Source organism: Semicossyphus pulcher, unplaced genomic scaffold (genome assembly GCF_022749685.1).
Source record: "Semicossyphus pulcher isolate SPU_LCO1_2020_fin unplaced genomic scaffold, fSemPul1.0.p SCAF_18, whole genome shotgun sequence".
Lineage (NCBI taxonomy): Eukaryota > Metazoa > Chordata > Actinopteri > Labriformes > Labridae > Semicossyphus > Semicossyphus pulcher.
In genome coordinates, this window is record NW_027211691.1 from 10,390,673 (window position 1) to 10,410,849 (window position 20,177).

Consider the following 20,177-nt stretch of genomic DNA (forward strand, 5'->3'; position numbering starts at 1 on the left):
AGTCTCTGCTATTTTTAAAGAACACACGTGATAAAACGTGTTTTTAAAATCTGTTTGTGTGTGTGTGTAACGGGGTTTATAAATTCACGCTGTGCGAGTCTCCGGCTGATTCCAGATGAAATGCGCTCTGCACTCCACTTAATGGCTTACTTGTCAATACAATGAAACACTCACTACAACGCGAACAGGAGATAACAGAGGAGCCAGCAGGAAGGAGAGCAGCAAAACAAACACAAACAAAGTGAGCCCAGGGAATTTACTAATGCACCCCGGGAACTAAGATGGAAAAGGCTAATCAGGGAAAGTGTGTATTTGTGGACGGATAAAGAGCAAAAGGTAGTAGAGGGGAGTGAATTAACACAGAATTTCTTATCATAGAAGAAATAACAGCCTTTTTTTTCTGCTGACATTTTTTTTATTTTAAGCTGCAGCTCAGCCAGCCTCATCAACACATGGTATTTGGAGCACTCAAAAAATCAAATATGAGATTTAGTTCTCTGTTAGGTTGTCGAGTGCCCGGCTGTGAAAGGCGATGTGGCTGAATGGATGGCTGCGGGCTGCGTTAGAAGTATGAGTGATAATGGAAGGAAAGGGGGATCGATGCAAATATCAATACAGTAAAACAGGGGGCTGAGGCTGCGCGGAGACCTGGCTGATTGCCACTCTTTGGGAGATTGATAGATCTCTGCAAAAGTGTCTGTAAGTGTGTGTGTGTGTGTGTGTGTGCAATAGTGTGCGTGTGTGTTAAGATGCCTGAAGATTTTCACTCTGAAATGAGTTGTCTACTTTTTATATAAAAAAGAAAACAATGCTTGCTCTTTAAAATTGATTTCTGTTGTGAAAGAAAAACACATTATGGGTTATTGTTAGAGCTTCTGCAAATCTGGGCCTGCATAATAGTTTTTAAGCGAGCAGTACAAGTCTTCAAGGTGATTGTCTGCAGAGGTTTTTTTGCTGTGAGGTTGCAAAAAACGTAACAAATGTTGGAGATAATTGTCTTGTAGCTGCATGGGCCGACAGCGTTCTTGAATCAGGATTGGCCTTATTGAGCAAAAACTCCAAAATATGGATTTTCCTTTTTAATAAAATCACGTTTTGAGTAACTTTAACATTTAAATTAAATAAAATGCCTCTCAGAATTTCAATAAATCATCATAACCATCGAGTGAAGTCTATTTACAGAGCAGTCTTGAAACAGCTGGATGACAGCTCTGGTAACGGGCATACCTTCGTTCCATTTTTCAAACACGCTCTCCTGTTAATCTCTTGGAAGCTAAGACTGTTAGCATTTTTAAGGCGCGGCAGTACGGCGGCCCGTTGCTGGCAAGCTCTGTCCTGGGGGGACTCTCAGGAGCTTTAAAGGAGCAATCCCCTGGAAAAAGCCACTGTCAGTCAAAGCTGGTGTTCTCTGTAATCAATAGAAGCAATAATATTTGAAATTGGCGCCATAGCTGTGGAGAAAGTTGTACAAACAGCTTGTGGTTTCACCCATCGTACATTCTTACAACACCCAGCATGCATTGCAGCACTCCCTCTGAAAGAAACAGCCCAGCAAGAGACGCTTTGGTGAAACACAGAAATACCGAAATACGTCGAGAACATACCGGTGGATCGTCGGTAAATCTTCGGATCTGCAGTCTACATTTCAAACATGACGATTTTGAACGAGACATGACGTCAGAGGCGGGCGTCCTAGATTGAGGAAGTAGGTTTTCCAGGGCCCATTGGTGAAGCGGATAGCGTCCTCCAAAAGCACAAAGCCAAATTGCATTTTTTCTACCATAATAGCGTTAGCTCCCCATGATAGCATGATAGGACTGAGGTCGAAAATCGGTGAACTGGCCCTTTAACCAAGGTGCGGAGGGCTGTAGTTGTGAGTGGGTACACTCACTTTATGGATTAGTGGCACCGTCCACTGTTGTGAACGTACAGTCTATTGGCCTTTAAAATTCTAGTCCCCGAATAAAAGACCACTTTTTCAGCTGTATTTCAAGGGGACAAAAAAAACTCGTCTTATATTTTCACCAATACAGAATTATTTTAGTCCTAATTGTTGGGTTTCATTGTTATTGTGTATAATGGCTTTACTAGACAGCCTGAGACATCAGAAGTCAGTATGCAAAATAATCACCTCAAGATAGAATTCATTATACACTAAAGTTTCCTGACAATCTGGAAATGCCAGTGAGACATTTCTGTTTGTACCATTAAATTTAAAAGCTTCAGGCAAGACAGAATAGGCCCTTATAAGAGTGAGCTTTCACCGCCAGGCTTTGATTTTCTTTCATTCTTTAATTTTCTCTGTCACTCTGTCTCGCTCCCTGTTACACACTACACTAAAAAAGCAGGAGATAGGACTATAAAGGTAACCTTTCAGAAACGCTTTATTGAGTTCTTTTGTTGTAATTACGGGTTGACCCGCAGAGGTTCATCCTTTTGTTGTGGTGGTTGAATTCAATCATACACAGAATTCTGTCCCTATGAGTGCCTTGACTATATAAACTGTTCCATCGATGAAAACATGCCTTCACTTCTAAGTGGAGATAACTGCAGACGCTTCAGATGCAGCAGTTTCAATGGGGACTGCACTGGTTTCACATATCATCTGCATGATTATGGCCATATTTAAACTCTCATATTTAAATAAACACAGCAACGCCATCAGCTCCATTTTGAGCTGCATTCTGGCTCATGCACAAATTTAGCATCAAACTAAGACTTAGCTGGGGTTTTTACCTGGACTTGGTGCCTCATCTGTAGAGGCAAAATAAAATGCAAATTGCGACGGTAATTTCAGTGCGTCTTTGGGAGTTGGGTGGATAGGGTGTCGTGCTGTACAGCATCGCTCGCCCTAAACTCGAAATACCCCCAAACAACCAATGACGAGCCGTTTCAGGGGGACCGGTGTTTTGGTTTAATGAGTGACTTGCTCTCTTCCTGTTTTAGCGCAACAACAAGCAGCGTTAGTAGCCAACATGGCATGTGAGCACAAACACAATTCAAAGATGTAACAGAAAAGTATATTCAGTGATGATAATGAAAAAGAACAGAGAGGCATTAAGGCTTGAGGACAGCTACGTCTTCTCTTCCCGTTTTCAACAGCTGCTGTAACTACGACAACCACAGATGCACTTGGCTTAAAGTCACCAGTTAACATGGTCACTTGTTTAACCGGAACGCCGGCCTCTGTCGTTTACTCCTCCCAAAAGTGAAGCCAGAACCTCTCTATCGTCCCGTGGAGGAGTGGCTGTTAGTTTAGGAGACGCTTTATTTTATACGCAGCAGAGTTTTCTACGGGTGCAGCACGCATTTTAAACATCAGTTAATTATTTAATCATGGGAAGCCAAAATCGTGATCGGGATTAATATTCGATTAGTTGTGCAGCCCTATATCAAAGTGTCTTGGGGTGCATGTAAGAGAAATAGCCTACTTCCTACTCTGGTTGAGGCTATTGTTTTGAAGCCACATTATTTGCTATAAGCATGACACACCAGTGTCTCCAACTGAACAGTTGTCAGTGAGGTGTATTATGGGTAATGTAGGCACCAGTTTCTTTTAAAAGGAAGAGCAATGTATGATTTTTTTGGTTCTGCACTTTTCACCCTGTTGAAGCTACATTTAGCTCTTACGGAGGTGCAATCTGTGGAGTCCTCTTTTAAGTTTGTCAACATCCTCTGAAACGTACCCCAAACTTGCCATTTAAGCACTTTCACTCTGTTTGCTCCCTTTTTGGAGTTTGAAATCCCTTTGTACTGGTGGCACCATGGGTAGTGGAGCGAAGATGAAAGAACTAGAGGGAAAGAGAGAGAACACAGATAAAAACTGTTCAGAGCTTTGGCCTCTGAGCAAAGAGGCTGAACATCCTCTCATCTCTTTTTCCTTTTTTGGGACGGGGGGGGGGGAATGCCTCCCATTAACTCATAAACTTCCCTCTTTTTACAGGAATCACCTCTTCAGGCTCAATCTGGAAGACCTGACACTGATCCAGGTGAGTGCTAATTCTCTCACGCTCTGTCTCTCTCTCATTCTCCCTCCGTTTTCTGGGTGAATGTGTTTACCCGGCCTGCTCCAACTACTCTGGCACAGGCATCCAGAGCGGTACCTGCCTCCAACAAACACTGCGCTATAGCTGCCAGTTTCCACAACTTAAACCTGTTATAGTAAAATGGCTTAGCATCTCACATGTCACAACAACTTCCCATCTGGCGGAGTGACATTGGGCTTGGTCGACAGTGCGTGTTGCTTGATACACACTCGTATAAAGTCCCCCTCGTGCAGCTTCTATAATATGACTTCACCATGTTGGGTAAACTCTCCTGCTCTTTGCATGGCAGCAGCGTCAAAACAGAGGCAGTGAAATTATCTGAAATGCTAAACAGAAATTAAAGAATGCTAACTGCAGGGTTAGATTTTGCCTCCTGCCGGTGATGACATGTTGTAAAATTTGCACGAAACCATGCATAAATAGATGTATGCTCAAGGTGGCAATTATCCTTCTTTTCCAGTCTGTCTTTCATCCCCTTTCTCCCACACGTTGTCACTCTAATTTCCATCTGCATTCTCTCGTTTTCTTAGACTTTTATGAGCCCACTGAACCCCCCTGTGGTGCCAAGCATTTTGCAACCCACCGAGTTGCCGTACAAACATTGACACGCGACGGGTGTTATTTCTAGGTGGTAGCAGCGAGGCTTCTTTGATGGTTGGACAACTCTTGATGTTTGCCATTTACACCGCGGAAAACCAGGGGAGAGGATGAGGAGGGAGAGGAGGAGGCGAGAACGGCAGGATGGGAAAAGACTGGAGGGAGTGGTGTTGTTAGAAATCCTCCTTAAGAAAGACAGTCAGATGAAATAAGCAGCAGACTGATTTTGTTGGATCGGAAGGGCAAAAAAAAAAGAAAAAAGGAATCAGGGAGGAATGAGACGGCATGCAGACAGTGGGAAGAAAGCAGAGAAACCCCCCACGGAGAGAGACGAGGACTCATGCGGCGCCGGCCTTTTGTGGCCGCTCGCTGGGACGCAGATGCTTTTTAAAGATGCTCTGAGCCGTCCGTGCGCCCAATCATCCCTCCTCCTTTATTTCTCCCTCCGCTCGGCTGGTGCTGCAGAATCAGCGAGGGGATTCCAGCGACCCAATCAACCCCTCATCTTTAAGACATCTCCTCCCTCAAAGAATAGGTCCTGGTAATCCCCTCCTTGGCCTGGCAGCAATTTAAGATGACCTGTGCACTAGTCCCCCCTGCTTTGCATTTGACTGGACGCGGGCTGTAGAGTCAAGGGGAAGTTCAACTGCTGGAGTTAAAGGAGCACGGATGCTAATCTAGCATTCATCCTCTTACATCCTTTTCTTTCCACTGCTTCTTTTTCATCCCGGCATGAAACAGGAGATTAATTTGCTTCCCTCCGTGGCTGGGTTTACATATATTTGTCATCCTTATTGTTGTTGGCTGTGAAAGACTTGAATGAATTTCCCTTCTGGCGCCGTTTCTCCGCTCACATTACATGCATTGCCGATTGATCAGATGGATTTACATGAGGAAACGGTGCCAGAGCGAGAAAGGAAAGTTTTCTTTCGGTTGCACTGCTGTTCAAAAGAGTTGCATGAGGGTTCCCCCCCCCCCCCCTCTTCCGCAGAAGCAAAGCGAGCTAAAAGCTACACCTACGCATGTCTTTGTGATTTCACCCCCTTCCCCATGCATCAGCCCTGTCAGATAATGCCCAATGGCAGTGATTTGTTCTTGCATGGCTGGCAGCGCTAAGCAAAGCCTGTGTGGGGCTTGACAGAGCGCAAGGCTTAGAGTCGGTGTAATACAAACAGCTTATGATACTCTAAAGAGGTGGATAGAATTACCATATGATCGATGGCAGTCTGATCTTATCTCGCATGTACATGCATGAAACATTAATGAAAACAAGGTCCTCCAGCTCATGAAGGCAACATGAATCCCACACACTTTTTCCCTGCCCTTGGTTGCAGTATGAAGAGTTGTTTTCAAGCTGGAAAATGAACCCTGAATACTCGCCTCACCGATGCATTACAGAGGGTTTAGAGAGCAGTGACACTGAGGGTGGTAGCAGAACACTGCCGGTCCAACCTGCGCGATTGCACATATCGAGTTGAGACTCAGAGATCGATTGAGCCTGAGCCCAAGCAACCGTAATCTCCTCAGTAAATGCCCTCCTAGCTTGGAGGTAATAAAAAGTAGGGGGGGAAAGCCAAGAACATCTGAAGTTGGAGAAAGAAAAAAAAAGAGAGAGAGGACCTTTGTTAAAAGAGTTGATAAGCCGTCAGAGAACTTGTGCGTTTGAGGCCACCCCCCTGATTTGGCCTTCAATAAGTCTGGGGAGCTGCAGTTGTTCACCACTTTATAGAGATATTTGTCTGATGAAGTCTTTCTACAAAAAAGGAGGGCATCATCAGCATACATGAAGAGTAGAAGTCGAAAATCTACATAAAAGGCAAAGAGAGTCGAGCTCTGAACATGAGTCAGCCCTCCCTACAGCTTTGAGCACCAGATATTAAGTCCAATCAAAGTTTTTTTTCCCTGCAGCGTCTCAACAGCTTGAAGAGGCCTTCCTCTCCCCATCAACCTCTACCCTCATCTTCACTGATCTGGAACGAAATACTGTCAAGAACAAAAAAGGTTGACGCGCCTCCTTTTGCTCCACTTTCAAGCTTGTGCAGCTGAGTCAGACAGAAGAAAAAGGGTTCGACTGAAGCTGGGGACACACTACAAGACAAGTCGGGACGATTTTGAGCCCCGATTCCGCCCTTCAGACAATCGCAAAGTCCTGACTTTTAGATGGTTCTGAAGATTATTCTTGCCAGATGTTCCTGTGGTTTGAGGGTTTCAAATCGTAAACATGTTCAATATTTACGATTCGTTATCCTGTTCTGTTGGGGGGACCCCGATCGTGTAGAACGAAACAATAGCCAACGGGGAAGCAAGCAATGGAATCCGTTAGTGTGTGGTGTGCTGTTTTGGCGTAATCGTTGCTCTCCACACACTATAAGAGCAAAACTGTTAAATGTATGATTATATCATCATGTGTGGGGTCTCTAACATTTTACACATCTGTTAAGATTTGATCTTTTAGTGTGGGTCAGGCATAACTCAAGCTATCCTTCCTCCATCTACAGGTGAATCCTGATTTGTATCACACATCTGTTCGGTATTGTCCCCCCCTGCCCTCCTCTGTCCCTCATTCAGCTCGCTGCCAACCTCGGGCAGGCGAATCAACGCTGGCATAGCCATTATCCACCCTCCATGGCCCACTGCGGAGAGCAGACAAACACTGATGAATTGGCTCGTCTTCATTTGCATTGTGTTCAATTTCCCATTGTGTTGCCCGGCCTGATGAATGGCCAAATCAGCTCCATGTACCACTCAGGCTTGTGCTGCTCGTGAGCTCCCCAAATAATGTCCTTTGACGTCGTTGAATGCCCCAATAGCCCATTTTTGTCTCCATCTTTACCCCTTGCACACCTGGTCTGATAAAGGGCTGGTGCTGAGAGCATGAGTGTCTAATTTGCAGGCGCAGTTAGGGCTTGTTGGTTTCACAATATTATAAGCAAAGGCGCCAACACAAAAAGAAATAGGAGAGAAAAAAACACCACCTTTTAAAAGATCCAATATTAGCTTGATTTCTCGAAATCGAAACAGGATTCAGACACAGAGGCTGAGCTCCAACAGAAACACTGTGCCACAGCATTAGTCAATAAGCACACGAATGAGGAGAATCACCGGCTTTGTTCGCCATTCAATACAGCGCGGACGGAGGAGGAAAAATAGTAGATGGGCACTCCAGCCTCTCCCTCCTCGCTATCCATAACAGCTCCCCTTGGCAACAGACGCCGCGCGGCGTTTAGATGTATATTGTGCCTCCATTTTTCTCCACTTCCCCTCTTATTGTTGTGTCATTAAGAAGGACGAGGACGCCGCACAGAAACAAAAGGCTCCCCGCAGTCACGCGTGTTGTATTTCACGGGCCTGTCTCTTGCAATTACACTTCGTCAGACAGACAATTAGCCCTGCTAATCAGTAGCTAACAGAACGCGTCCTCGGTAGCTCTGGAAGCATTGCTAATTCAATTACTGGAGCCTGCTAACTGGGCCATTTAAATGCATAGAATAAAAAGCATGAATGGAATTTCAGATACAGGATACCAGCAAGTTTAGCGATATATAATGGAGTCTGACGCCATGTTTAAAGCAGAGGGCTGTGAGTTTAAGTAATAAGAGACGCAGCAGGGGGCCTCTACTCCCCTTCTTTACGGTGTTCTGATGATATGCGTAGTGACTCACACCTACACCCTCGCTCAGACATGACATCAAAACTAATTTCATGTGTAAATCTATCTGCAGCTTACATCAGCAGACATCATACTGAATAGTAAATACAGTGCCAGCACATCAAAAGGTAAAATCAGCTATTCATAAGACAGATTAGATTCTCCCCAGCAGGATTTGTCCGGCTCTCACTCTGAACCCACCGTCCCCTCGTAATGAGACACACGGCCAAGCGTTTTATAAAGCCAGACAGCTGTCAGCGCCGAGTGTGTTCTCTGGACCCTCTTTATGCAAAATATATTCAATATCATGTCTGGAAACAGTGCTGTTTTGGAATTCAGCTCCTCGCTCCCCTCCTCCGTCTCTCTGACTACTTCGCTCTGCCCACACTGTCTCCCTTGTTCTGGCTGACTCCTTAGTTGGACTCTCTTTGTTGTTTATTCCGTCTGTTTGTCCCTTTTTTCCCCTGTCCTTTTCTAACTCCCTCCCTGCCTACTCGCTCCCTTGGTATCTCTCTTGCACCCACCTCAGGGTGACAATAGCCCCCTGTGTGAGGGGCTGACAAGAGGCACAATGGTTCATCTCTGAGGATTGCACCCATTACAGGGGACAGTACGGAGGGCGGACACACCGAACACATCGTTTCTTTTGGATTCTTCAGCTTCCCTGAAGCAACAAATGACTGCTGCCAACTGTGCCAAATTCCCCATGCTTCTCCCAGAATTTCTGCATCTTAATCACACTTAATCTTGCTGAAAGGATTATTCTGGTTTGTAACAACTTGGTGCTAAATTTGTAGCTTTGGCAAGTGTGTTTTGGTAATGAAAAGGCTCTACTTAACAAGCTGGGATCTGGGGGGGCGATGGGATTGCCCAAGAAATTGCAGGCATGGCAAGGAGCTGGGTGAATCAGACAACCATTCAGGTTTGAAACAAACACTTGAGCCAAACTGTAAGTAGTAAACATCCATCACAGTTTGCCAAGGATGTCAACAAGATTGGATAACACTTTTCAAGATGGCACCCTGTTAATCCCTTTGAAAGTTGCTCATGCTATACATAAACTGACTTTCTGTTGGCTCCTCGCACACATAAATTGTGCAAAATAAATTGACAGGCTAGAATATATTATAGATTTGCTGAAATGAATTGGGCCGAATAGATCAAATTATGACGATACAAAGTGGTGAGGGGCACTCAGGCTGGCCACTCATTGAGTTTGGTGAGGGAATCATCTCAGTGCAGGGTCAGGTGTGTGTGTCTGATTGCCCCTGATTAACACCAGGTGTGGGAAGCCCACAAAGCTACAAAACAACAAGCTCCTTTCACTAAATAAGGCCGAGATAAGGGGAAACTAAACCACCGCGGCCGAGCAGCGGACTCAAAAATAAACTCTCAGGGAAGCTAAGGACACGCTATGAACCCAAAACACAACGGCCATAAAAGCTGTGGAGAAAGTTGTACAAACAGCTTGTGGTTTCACCCATTCTACATTCCTACAACACCCAGAGTGCATTGCGCCCCTCCCTCTGAAAGGAACAGCCCAGCGATTGAGGCGTGAAATACTTCCGTTTTCGCTGAAGGCAATGGCTCAGAGCGGTACAGAATCTGAAATACGACGGGAATATACCGGTGGATCATCTAAAAAATCTTCAGGTCTGCAGTCTACATTTCAAACCTGATGATTTTGAACGAGACATGACATCGGAGGCGGGCGTCCTAGATTGAGGAAGTGTAGTTTAGCGAGCTCCCTGGCCTCCGCCAGATGAAGCGTTTTACGTAGTCTGGCGGAGGTTTTCCCGGGCCCATTGGAGAAGCGGATAGCATCCTCCAAAGACACAGAGCGAAACTGCATTTTATTTTATAATCATAATGGCATTAGCTCCCCATAATAGCATGATTGGACTGAGGTTAAAAATGAGCAAACTGGCCCTTTAAAAAGTGAAGCCAAAACATCTATCGCCCCCTGCTGACTGACTACAGTATAGGTCATAAAGCCCGCCTCCTCCATGTTAACAGATGGGACATGATTCAAACTATAAAATCAAAATACACGTCAAATAAATGTTTCTCAAACATGGTTTCTGTCATTATAGTTAGTTCTTATCATGCTGATTTACGTCTAACTGTTCATTTTCGTTACATGTTTAGTTTTAATAAGTTATTTGATGCTGCAAAAAGGATGATTGACAGCTCTTTTGACAAGTAACACTTCTGCAGCCGATCTGTTCTGGATTAGGTGGATTGGTGAGAAGAGACGTAACTAAAACAATCACTACAGTCACTGAAGTTTCCATATCTGTGAACGTCTGCTTCAGACCAACAAAAAGAAGTTGTTAAATACGTCGAGCTCTTTGCTTTTTTTCCCACTAATTTAAGTGTATGTATTGGTTAGAGAAAGTGCCGATCTCTTCTGCGCAACTCTGTTAAAAAAAACGTCACCAGTGCAACATGGCAGCGCCCGTCACTGGGCTAGTTTAGCTTCAATTTCATTCAATGAGAGCAGATGGAGACGTGTCGACCATCTATATATACAGTCATTTCTGAGCACCAACAATCTAAGTGAAGCTAGAAACAGTGAGCAAATCACGCAGACGGGTTCTTGTGGTGCTTCTGCAGACTCACACACACCTACTCAGCTAGAGACAGACACAGAGAAGCTCTCACTACCTCTGAAGGTGAGATAATGAGTCAGCACAGAGCACTGGAACACAAGGGCATATATAGGCCTCCCACACCTGGCATTAATCAGGGCCAATCAGACACACACGCCTGACCCTGCTCTGAGATGATTCCAACACCAAACTCACAGAGTGGCCAACATTTCAAGCAGTTTGCGTCACATAATCCTTATGATGCAGAAAAAGATGATGGCAGACTGCTGAGCAAACTAGTGGATGATGTCATGGCGGCTACGTCCAACTCTTACCTCCAATCAAATAGTTTAGATAGCAGTGATGTCAGCCAGATCGTTCCCTCTAACTTTGTCGAGTACGATGTTGTCACACCCGATGAAAGTGACGACCAAAACTATGAAAATAAATAGTTGTAATAAACCATAATTATCCTGTCCCTGCTGTTTATGTCCTCCCTCTCCACAACATCCACCGATGATTACAGTGCCATGATGGATATATTTTTTCTGTTTTGAGCCAATTCACCACCGTGCTCGGCTCTCTAAATTTAATCCCGGTCCCCTGTTATTCTCTCATCTCCTTTGTTTCCCCTCCTAAGTCTCTATTTCCGTTTCTTCTAGGTGACAAAGGCGGCGGGGGGAGAAAAAAAAAGGTCTTTAGTAAAAAGCAGCTTCGTCCGATAAAGCCGAGAATTATTATTTAACGACGGCACATTCTAGACATATTTCCGTAGAAGACAGATTCATCTTCGGAGCGCGGTGGCTCAACAATAGCCCGTTAATGAGCTTTTAATGTGTCTTAATGACGCTGGCCTCTTGCCTTTGCATGGCTGTGATTCTGTTCTTTACTGTGGACCATTTGAGGCAGCGAAGGGCGGCTTAAGTGGTCAACGATGCCAGCACATCCCCCACTTACAGGCTTATGGACATCACCTCCTTCAGTAGCCCTAAAGTTAACGCCTTATAGATGTAATGGGGATATTTATAGTACTCTGAAAACCTGCTTTGGACTATTTTAGATCACGATAAATCACATAATCGCACCCTTAATGATAAAGCAACCACTCTGCGCCCTTTACTCTGATCTCAAGTTGTAATTTTGCATTGTGTTATGATTGATTTTCACAGAGTGAGGGAGGTTTCTGAGCCATTAACAGGTTTTTTCTCCCCCCCCACGCGATTAGCAGAAGCACTTTTCAACGCCCACGTTCGACTCAGCTGGGACGACGCTCGTGCTGATGTGTGTGGTTTGCGTCTGCGGCGCTTCTGCGAGGCCCCCGGAATAGCCTGCTTGGGCCTGGAATGTGAACTGACACACATATTCACAGAGAGGAGGAAAGAGAGAAGCCAGCTCACATTAATACTCCTCATATTATCCTCCCTGAATAGTACCACACACCCCGAGCTCCCTCCTGTTCCTGCTTATGTGTGCACTTACGTGTGTGTGTACATACGGCGGTTTCTGCGCTTCCCAAAGGCCGCTGGGGCGGGAAGCAAACGCCTTGTCATAAAACACACCGAGGAAACTCCAAGAGCCTTCTCAAGAAGGAAATGAAAGAACTTCTAAGTGCTGAGGGGGGCTCAGCTTTCTTTTCCCCTCCTGTCCTGGCATAAAACATCCCTGATACCGAGGTGAAATCTAATATTCCCTTTCAGTTTGGGATATTTACTATATATTCCCACAGAGAGAGAAGGTCTGCACCTCTGGATAACCGCCAGATTATTATTGCAAGAAAGTCGTATCTGTGGCCAAAGAAGAAGTTTCACTTTTGGAGACTTTCAGTGCCTCTGCATTAAGCGTGTTATTCCTCCAGCCAGCCTTTCCTGTAAGGTGTTCTTCTCTCTGCCAGCCACACGGAGCTGGCGTCTAATCCTGCTCGTCTCAAGCGTGAGTGTCTTGGCGGCCCCTCTGCTGTCTGGGGGCCAACACTCATTTCATGAATAGTGAACTTTTATCAATGAGAAAGCCCACCCCCCCCCAGAGGTCGCGCTGAAATTAAACGGTAGAAATCGGAGCACGCCGGTGTCTGCGCCCTCGGAGGAGACGAGCGCGGGCTTTATCTTCTTATTCCTCTCTCTCCTGTATGAAAATGCAGAAGGCATCCCTCTTTCTCTTCCTCACATGTAAATCATGTTGACATCCTACTCAGGGGACTCGCGTGTTATGTCTTGAGATCCCTCCTTTTTCCCTCGCACATAAATCAAATTGGCACTCTCGTTTCTCGAGGTCTCTTCTTGGTATGCACCTTAATTGGATTCTGTGTGTGTATTTAACACAGCGTGTAAAATAGTGTTTACTGTACGGGTGTACGTGTGAATGTGCACATACAGGATTGAGGATGCAGAGGAGATGTGATGTCAGATTCAGCTATCGCTCGCTTCTTTTTTAATCCCTTCCTCCCACTCAAGTCAGAGAATAGTCAGCACCCAGAAATCAATGCTCCAGCCAGCGCATCTATTGCATTTGTGTCTCTGTTTGTGTCTTCTGTGGCGTTTTTATTGCCAAGCTATCTCCGACATCAAGTCACCAGACATCAAATTGACTTCAAAAAAGGTGGGAATTTTGCCACAGTTGAGAGCCAGGCATTGTTTTGTTTGGGTTCCCTGAGTGCTTTTCAAAGTGGCTCATGGTGACAATGTTTCTGATGTTTGCTTCTTCTTGATGGTTTATTGGAAGCCTTACGCTGCTTTTCTCTCTTCCCCGCAGGAGGCTGAGTGGCACTGCGACGAGTTCACCAAGGGAGCCTGCTTCAGCCGCGGAAAATCTGAGGTGAGTTTAAGTGATGCCTTAGCATTTCAGATGTCACACTGTTATATTGCTTTATCAAACACTCGTCACTCTGTGTGGAGAAAAACAAGTGTCAGTGTTGGTATTGTTACAAAAAAATGCATCCTGTCAGGAAAAGTTGTACTCCATGGATGAAGTTCAAGTTTGTTACTCTGCAGCTAACAGAAACTACTGGTTTTAAAGATGTGCATAAAATAGTTCTTGTAGCTATTTACAAGTTTTTGAATGTCTGAGAGACCGTAACCTTTGACCCTACACTTCCCATAATGCAACTCAATAACATCTTCATGTTAGACCCTCTATGTTTGATAAAAGCCAACATACTTTAAACGTCTACAGCCCTGCTTTTCTGTGTGGCTGTAATTAGGCAAAGCAAAGCTTTAAGCTATATGCTAACATCAGAATGCTTACATCAGCACGCTCAATTAGCAGTTGTTTTGACTGATTGACTGATTGACTGATTGTTCTATTGTGGTGTCAAGCCCAAAACAGGCTAACAGGACATTATTATTTAGGAAAAGAGCCCACAAATCACAGAAGAAACATTGATGATACAATGTTTTGGCATTTCTTGTAACCTATAGAAACAAAAATAGATAACTTCTTAACGGTAAAGTTAAACAATCTCTCCATTGTTTTCTTTTCTATCAAATCTAATTTGTATAGCGCCAAATAATAACCAAAGTTATCTCATGACACGTTACAAAAAGAGCAGGTCTAGACCGTACTCTTTTTTTCTAATATTATTGAGAGAGAGACCGAACATGAATCCACTATGAGCAGCACTTAGCAACCTTTGGCAACAGTGGCAAGGAAAGGCAGACAGGCACAAACCTCGAGCAGAACCAGGCTCATGTTGGTTTCAGCCCATCTGCGTATACTGGATGGGCTGAAAAGTGGGACAGAGGGAGATGCAGGATAGAGACAGACAGATAATACAGACTTGTGGTTCCAATGTCAATAATAATGGTAAAAATATGTGACATTAGCAACAGCAGCAAAGTAATGATGAAAGGCTGATAATAATAACTGTTACAGTTGAAGTCAACAGGTCTATTATCACTTATAACTTTAATAATGATAATGGGAAAGATTGATTATATTAATTAAATCAGTCAGCAGATTCACATTTACATTTATAATAATGATAACAAAAGTTGGACTGATATTAACAGTTGTTGCAGTCTGAGTCGAGCAGGTTCACAGCAGCAGGTGGTCTGCAGCGACGATCTCCAGTAACCTACGAGGCAAAACTCCCCTTAGTCGGCAATAACATTTCATGATTTTATCTACATAGATGTTCTAGACTCATCATAATAAGAGCAATACAGAATTATCATGATGTAAAATTGTATTGGCATCTTATTTGAAAAAAAGTAGTATCTTAATGTTTCTTAATTGGCGCTAAGCAACTTGTATATCATTAGTGTTGCAGGTGTTTGGTCATTCCATCGGTGCTGGAGCCTATCCCAGCTGTCATTGGGCGAGAGGCGGGGTTCACCCTGGACTGTCAATCACAGGGCTGACACATAGAGAAAGACAACCTTTCACGCTCACGCAATTTTAGAGTCACCAATGAACCCAACGAGCATGTCTGTGGACTGTGGGAGGAAGCCTGAGTACCCAGAGGGAACCCACACATGCACAGGGAGAACATGCAAACTTCGTCACACTAGGAAACCTTAAAGCTGTGAGGCAACAGCGCTAACCACTGCAGCCCCTGCTGGTTATTAACCAAAAGAAAGTATCAGTCAAATTGCAATTTCAATGGCGCACTGGTTTAGCTCAGTTGGTAGAGGCGCCCCATGTATAGAGGTTACAGTCCTTGTCGCACTGATAGCAGGTTTCGACTTCTGGTCTGCTGATCATTTGGTGCATGTCATCCCCTGCTCCCTACTCTCCATATTTCCTGTCCCTCTTCAGCTGTCCTATTATTAAATGCAAAAATCCCCCCCCAAAAAAAATCTTTAAAAAATTGCTATTTTAAGGGAGTAAGAGGATTGACCAGCCCACCGATCATAATGATTCTTCTGATGGCAAAAAGTCCAAGAGTCCAAGATAACCTTCATGACAGCACAAGTATTATTTCTTCAGACTTGACAGAGCTCCCTTCAGAGCCCTGGAAAACAACTAATAATCTGATTCTGATGTGCAAGCTTTCCCTTTTAACAGCTACTAACTAGAAAGCAAACCTCCACCGCAGCTGAGCACTTTTCCGAATTGCAACGCTGCAGCCTTCAAAACCGGCGATAATGGTTCAACGTCCTCCAGTGGGTTTAGTTATCTACAAAAATAGCAGCATTAATGAAGGCTGTCTACCAGTGGAGCTGAAGGCCCCAGACTTTCCATCAGAGCTGCATAATGGTGAGAGAAAGATGCAATCCTCTCAGGACACAAATCACAGCTCTCCCTGCAGGGAACACATCACAATAACGTATCTCTCTAAAATAAAAAATGTCAAGTTATGATGAAACAAATTGAAGCCTGAAAGCAACACAAAGCTTTCTGCTCATGTGGACTCGCTGGGAATTCCTGCTTTGTGTGTGAGATTTCACTCAAAAAGACTCTAAATCAACTTGTGAAATAAAACGCGTCCCCAACCACAGCCTAAATATTATTTATAGACCTTGTATGAAGGGAGTTCCTTTTTGTGCAGGAGTGTATATTTTTGCGCGGTTAGCCGACCGAACAGCTGGTTTAGAGCTGAACTCGACTTGTAGGTGAACTGCCCGGCCCTGATCCCTGTGTGTGTGTGTGTGTGTGTGTGCACCACTGTGTATTTATCCTCCTGTGAAAGGTGGTTTGGGGCCCATAATAGGCATGCACGGGCGGGCCAGCAAAAGAAAGCTGCTCTGAATTACAGACCAAAGCTGCCTCAGTCCCCCGAAAGTCGCTGCTGCGCGAGACAGTCGAATTGTTTTTCTCGCTGTTCCCTTCGGAGGATCAGCTCCTGTGATGTACACTAAGAATAGCATTAGAAGACTTCATTCTCCCGCAGTTGACAGGGCTTTCAATGGTTTATTACCTAGCTCAGCGCGCAGCAATATACCATCGCTTAAGCTATTACACAGATACCGTGCGTGTGCTTTGAGTGAATTTACAAGTGATTGTATTTTTTTTCCCCCCTAATGCACACGTCCGTTCTTCTCTTGTGTGTTTGATTTATTTCACCCGGGAGAAGAAAGGAGAGTTAAATTGACTTGACAGGACTTGATTGCTGCCTCTGTTTTGTTTTATAACGTGAGAGCCAAGCATAACAGCTTCTGTATTACAGTACGGACGTGGAACATTTGTCAGGAAGTTTTCATAAACAAGTCCAGACTGCGGAGGCTGGGCAAATATTAAATATGCCGTTATTTACAGAAGAAACAAGCTGCAGAGAAGAATTGAATTATGCAGCCTCCAAAGTTCTGCGCGCATAAACACAAGCATACAGTACGCAACGAGCTGTACAAACTGCTCAGATATATGGGCATACATAACAAGTGGTACTACACACACACTCACATAGACATACGCACACTCGGGCCGCGCTTAGCGCAAGGAAACTAGTTTTACGAGCCAACCTCCATCTTGATAGGGGGAAATAAAAGGCCTTCCCCTGCTTTCTCCCTCCATCTCTTCTCTACATCCTAAATCAGACCCTTGAGAGGGGGAGGACAGGGAGGGGGGGGGGGGGTCGCCCTGGGCACCTCGAGTGGCGCAGACAATAGCAGATTTACAAGGTTTTAAAAATCTACGAGGGGCCCTCACCAACCCAGCCGTGGCCCCTTACAGATGGAGGGGACCCTTTCAGTTTATTACCTTGTCCCAGCACAAAAACAAACGGCGCTCTCTGACATGAATACTGACTGCTGTTTTTATATTTGCTTTGAGTTTTCTTGATGGAAATCCCCAGCAAAGCTGCACAAAACCCCCGGCGGCAATGTTGAGGGTTCACAACGTTCAGCAGCAATCAATCATTCAATCAGTCATTCACCGCGTCTGTCTTGCTGTATTTACCGTGTGCTTTTAACCAAGTGCTGAGTGGTTTGCTAGAAACCCCCGGCCAAAGCCGCAGAGATATTGCGAGCCAAGAAAAGAGTGATGAGCGTGTACTTCAACATAATTTAGAGAAAAGTGGTTTGAATTGATTAATGTAGAAAGCGGGCTAAAAAGGAACATGCTCGAATGAAGCATATGAGAGGCTACACTTTCATTTTCGCTTATTTACTAGCCAACAAAGCCGAGGCAATTTTCTAAACTAATCCTGAGAGGTTCTGTCCCATGCCCGCTGCATTTATCTGTTCTCCACCTCATTCAGATCCCTCTCCAAATCTGGTCCCTGCTGAATTAAGATGTGACATGGCTAAGCCGTGCGCGCATTAGCCTTGATTTAACTCTGTCAAGCTTGGCCACGTTTTAGAGGAGCCCTCCCGCCGTTGCAGGTGTTTGTCTCGTTTATTGGCACAAAGTGTAATTTTGTCTCCCTGCCTAATGCTGCTGCTTGTCAATGGACAGATAATGGTGCTGCTGCTAACGGCTAACTGTGATGTGTTTGTGTTTTCTGGTGATCCACAGGAAGAGTGCCAGAACTACATCAGGGTGCTGCTGGTGAATGGGAACAGGCTGTTCACCTGTGGAACCAACGCCTTCACCCCCATCTGCACCAACCGAACGGTACGAACAACAGCAGTTATTTTTAGCCTTTAACTTTCTGCAATGCTACCTAGGCTTCTGTTCCTAAATAAATACCATGTAAACTCCATATTCTGATTCAAATATGACAGCTCATTTTGATATTAAAGAGCCCCTCCAGTTAAAATCAAGTGTTTAACCTTGTAAACATCTCCTTGTGGTGTTTTTTATGTGCTACAAGACATATCTGGGACAACATAACAACAACTGCAGTGTACCAAAGACAGGCTGATTTCTGATTGGCAGCTGTGAGACGTCACAAACCTAAGGAGCCAATCCCGTTAATGGACGGGGCAACGCTATGTATATCATTATGTGCAACCTATGGCAACCACTTCGGCGATGCGCGAGCCAGCTGTAACCGTCATTGTTGTTTTTGCAAACTCACTACTGACTGCTAACATTAATGTTACTACTACTAATTACTACATTTCAAGCTAGCTAAGTTTCAACAAGTTGCCACTAAACGATGGCAGAGTCGTGTTTTGTTTTCGGCTGACATTTTTCGAAAGGAGAAACGTGGTACATAGTGAGCGGGGACGATGCAGATTGGGGAATTTTTAATGAGGGGGAAGAAGGAGATACCTTGGGAGGATTTTTACAAGGTAATTAAATGTATTTTGCAGAAAAATATGTCAGACAATTATTTGAAGCAGAGCATTTTATCTTTTAAAACATGAGTGGAGCTGGTCTTTAATGTTGTCGAGACTCTTGAATGTCAAATAAAACGATGGTCAAGCTAGCACTGCGGCTAGCAAGCTAATCTGCTAACATTTTCGCTGTCGTCCTCGCAGCCTAGGCTATTATTCAAACATTGTCTTTTACAACAACCTGAACAGGGTTGGTGCGAGTCTTTTACTTTGAAGGAGACTGACACATTAATGTAAGACTATTTTTTTAAAGATAATATGACATTCAAATTATTATCAAATGATAAGGCGACTCATAAACAACACAGTTTAGCCTTTTACTGTTCAATACACTCACAGCTTTTGCCAATACTGTATATCTCAATTTAATGTTAGCTACCATAAGCTAATGTTAGCTAACCATAAATAGATATTTCTGTAGAAGTCTTCTCTTTTTTTTTGTGCTACTGTTAAACTAAATTTGCCATCGTAACATAACGGTCACATGTCGCTACAGTTGTTCCTGTTTAGCAAAGTTACAGTCTCACTGTAGATAAAATGCTGAGATAGAGCTTCTTGGTATTGATTAGCCAACATTAAATCCACAGTGCCGAGTTACTACTTTGTCAAAGCAAAGTATAAGTGGCATATAAAGAAGCGTTTTAACCTCAACTGTAGAGTTTTAATATTTATTCAGTGTTATATGGTTCTTAACTGATTAGCTTAGCACTTAGCACAACTAGACAAGCTAAATCAGCTACTAAAAACTAGCTTGAAGACATTTTTGACTGTCTTTGCCAGAGACATGACCCTAGCAGTAAAGCAGTCCCTCGAGTGTCTGCATCCATATTGCTTCACAGAATGAAAGCTGACAGCAGCCATAGTTTATCAGGCTTTTTTTATACGTATTTATTTTCTATAATATGTCACATCTGTTTCTCAGTGTTCACTAAATATCTAAAACAGAAGCCCTATTAACGCAGCAGCACGTCTTAATAAATCACCCTCAGTGATATTTCAGGCTGGATGAGCTTGATAGAAATTGCAAATATCGAGATTGAAGAGCTATTGATTAAAGTGACAATGTCAGAAGCAAAGTTGAAGGTTGATCAGCACATTTAATCACGGTGTAATGAGTCGGGGTCTTGATACCGCAGGA

General features: G+C 44.1%; 1 protein-coding gene across 2 annotated transcripts in view; it reads left to right on the forward strand.

Moving 5' to 3' along the window:
- sema5a (sema domain, seven thrombospondin repeats (type 1 and type 1-like), transmembrane domain (TM) and short cytoplasmic domain, (semaphorin) 5A) overlaps positions 1 to 20,177 on the forward strand; it is a 145,899-nt gene that overhangs the window by 51,035 nt on the left and 74,687 nt on the right. For both annotated transcript variants that reach the window (XR_011308562.1, XM_069667533.1), the window contains exons 4-6: positions 3,944 to 3,989; positions 13,632 to 13,694; positions 18,273 to 18,371. Coding sequence is in view for 1 of the 2 variants with exons in the window: in XM_069667533.1 (XP_069523634.1) it covers positions 3,944 to 3,989; positions 13,632 to 13,694; positions 18,273 to 18,371 (208 nt within the window). In the remaining variant the exon portion in view is untranslated. The remainder of the gene's footprint in view (positions 1 to 3,943; positions 3,990 to 13,631; positions 13,695 to 18,272; positions 18,372 to 20,177) is intronic.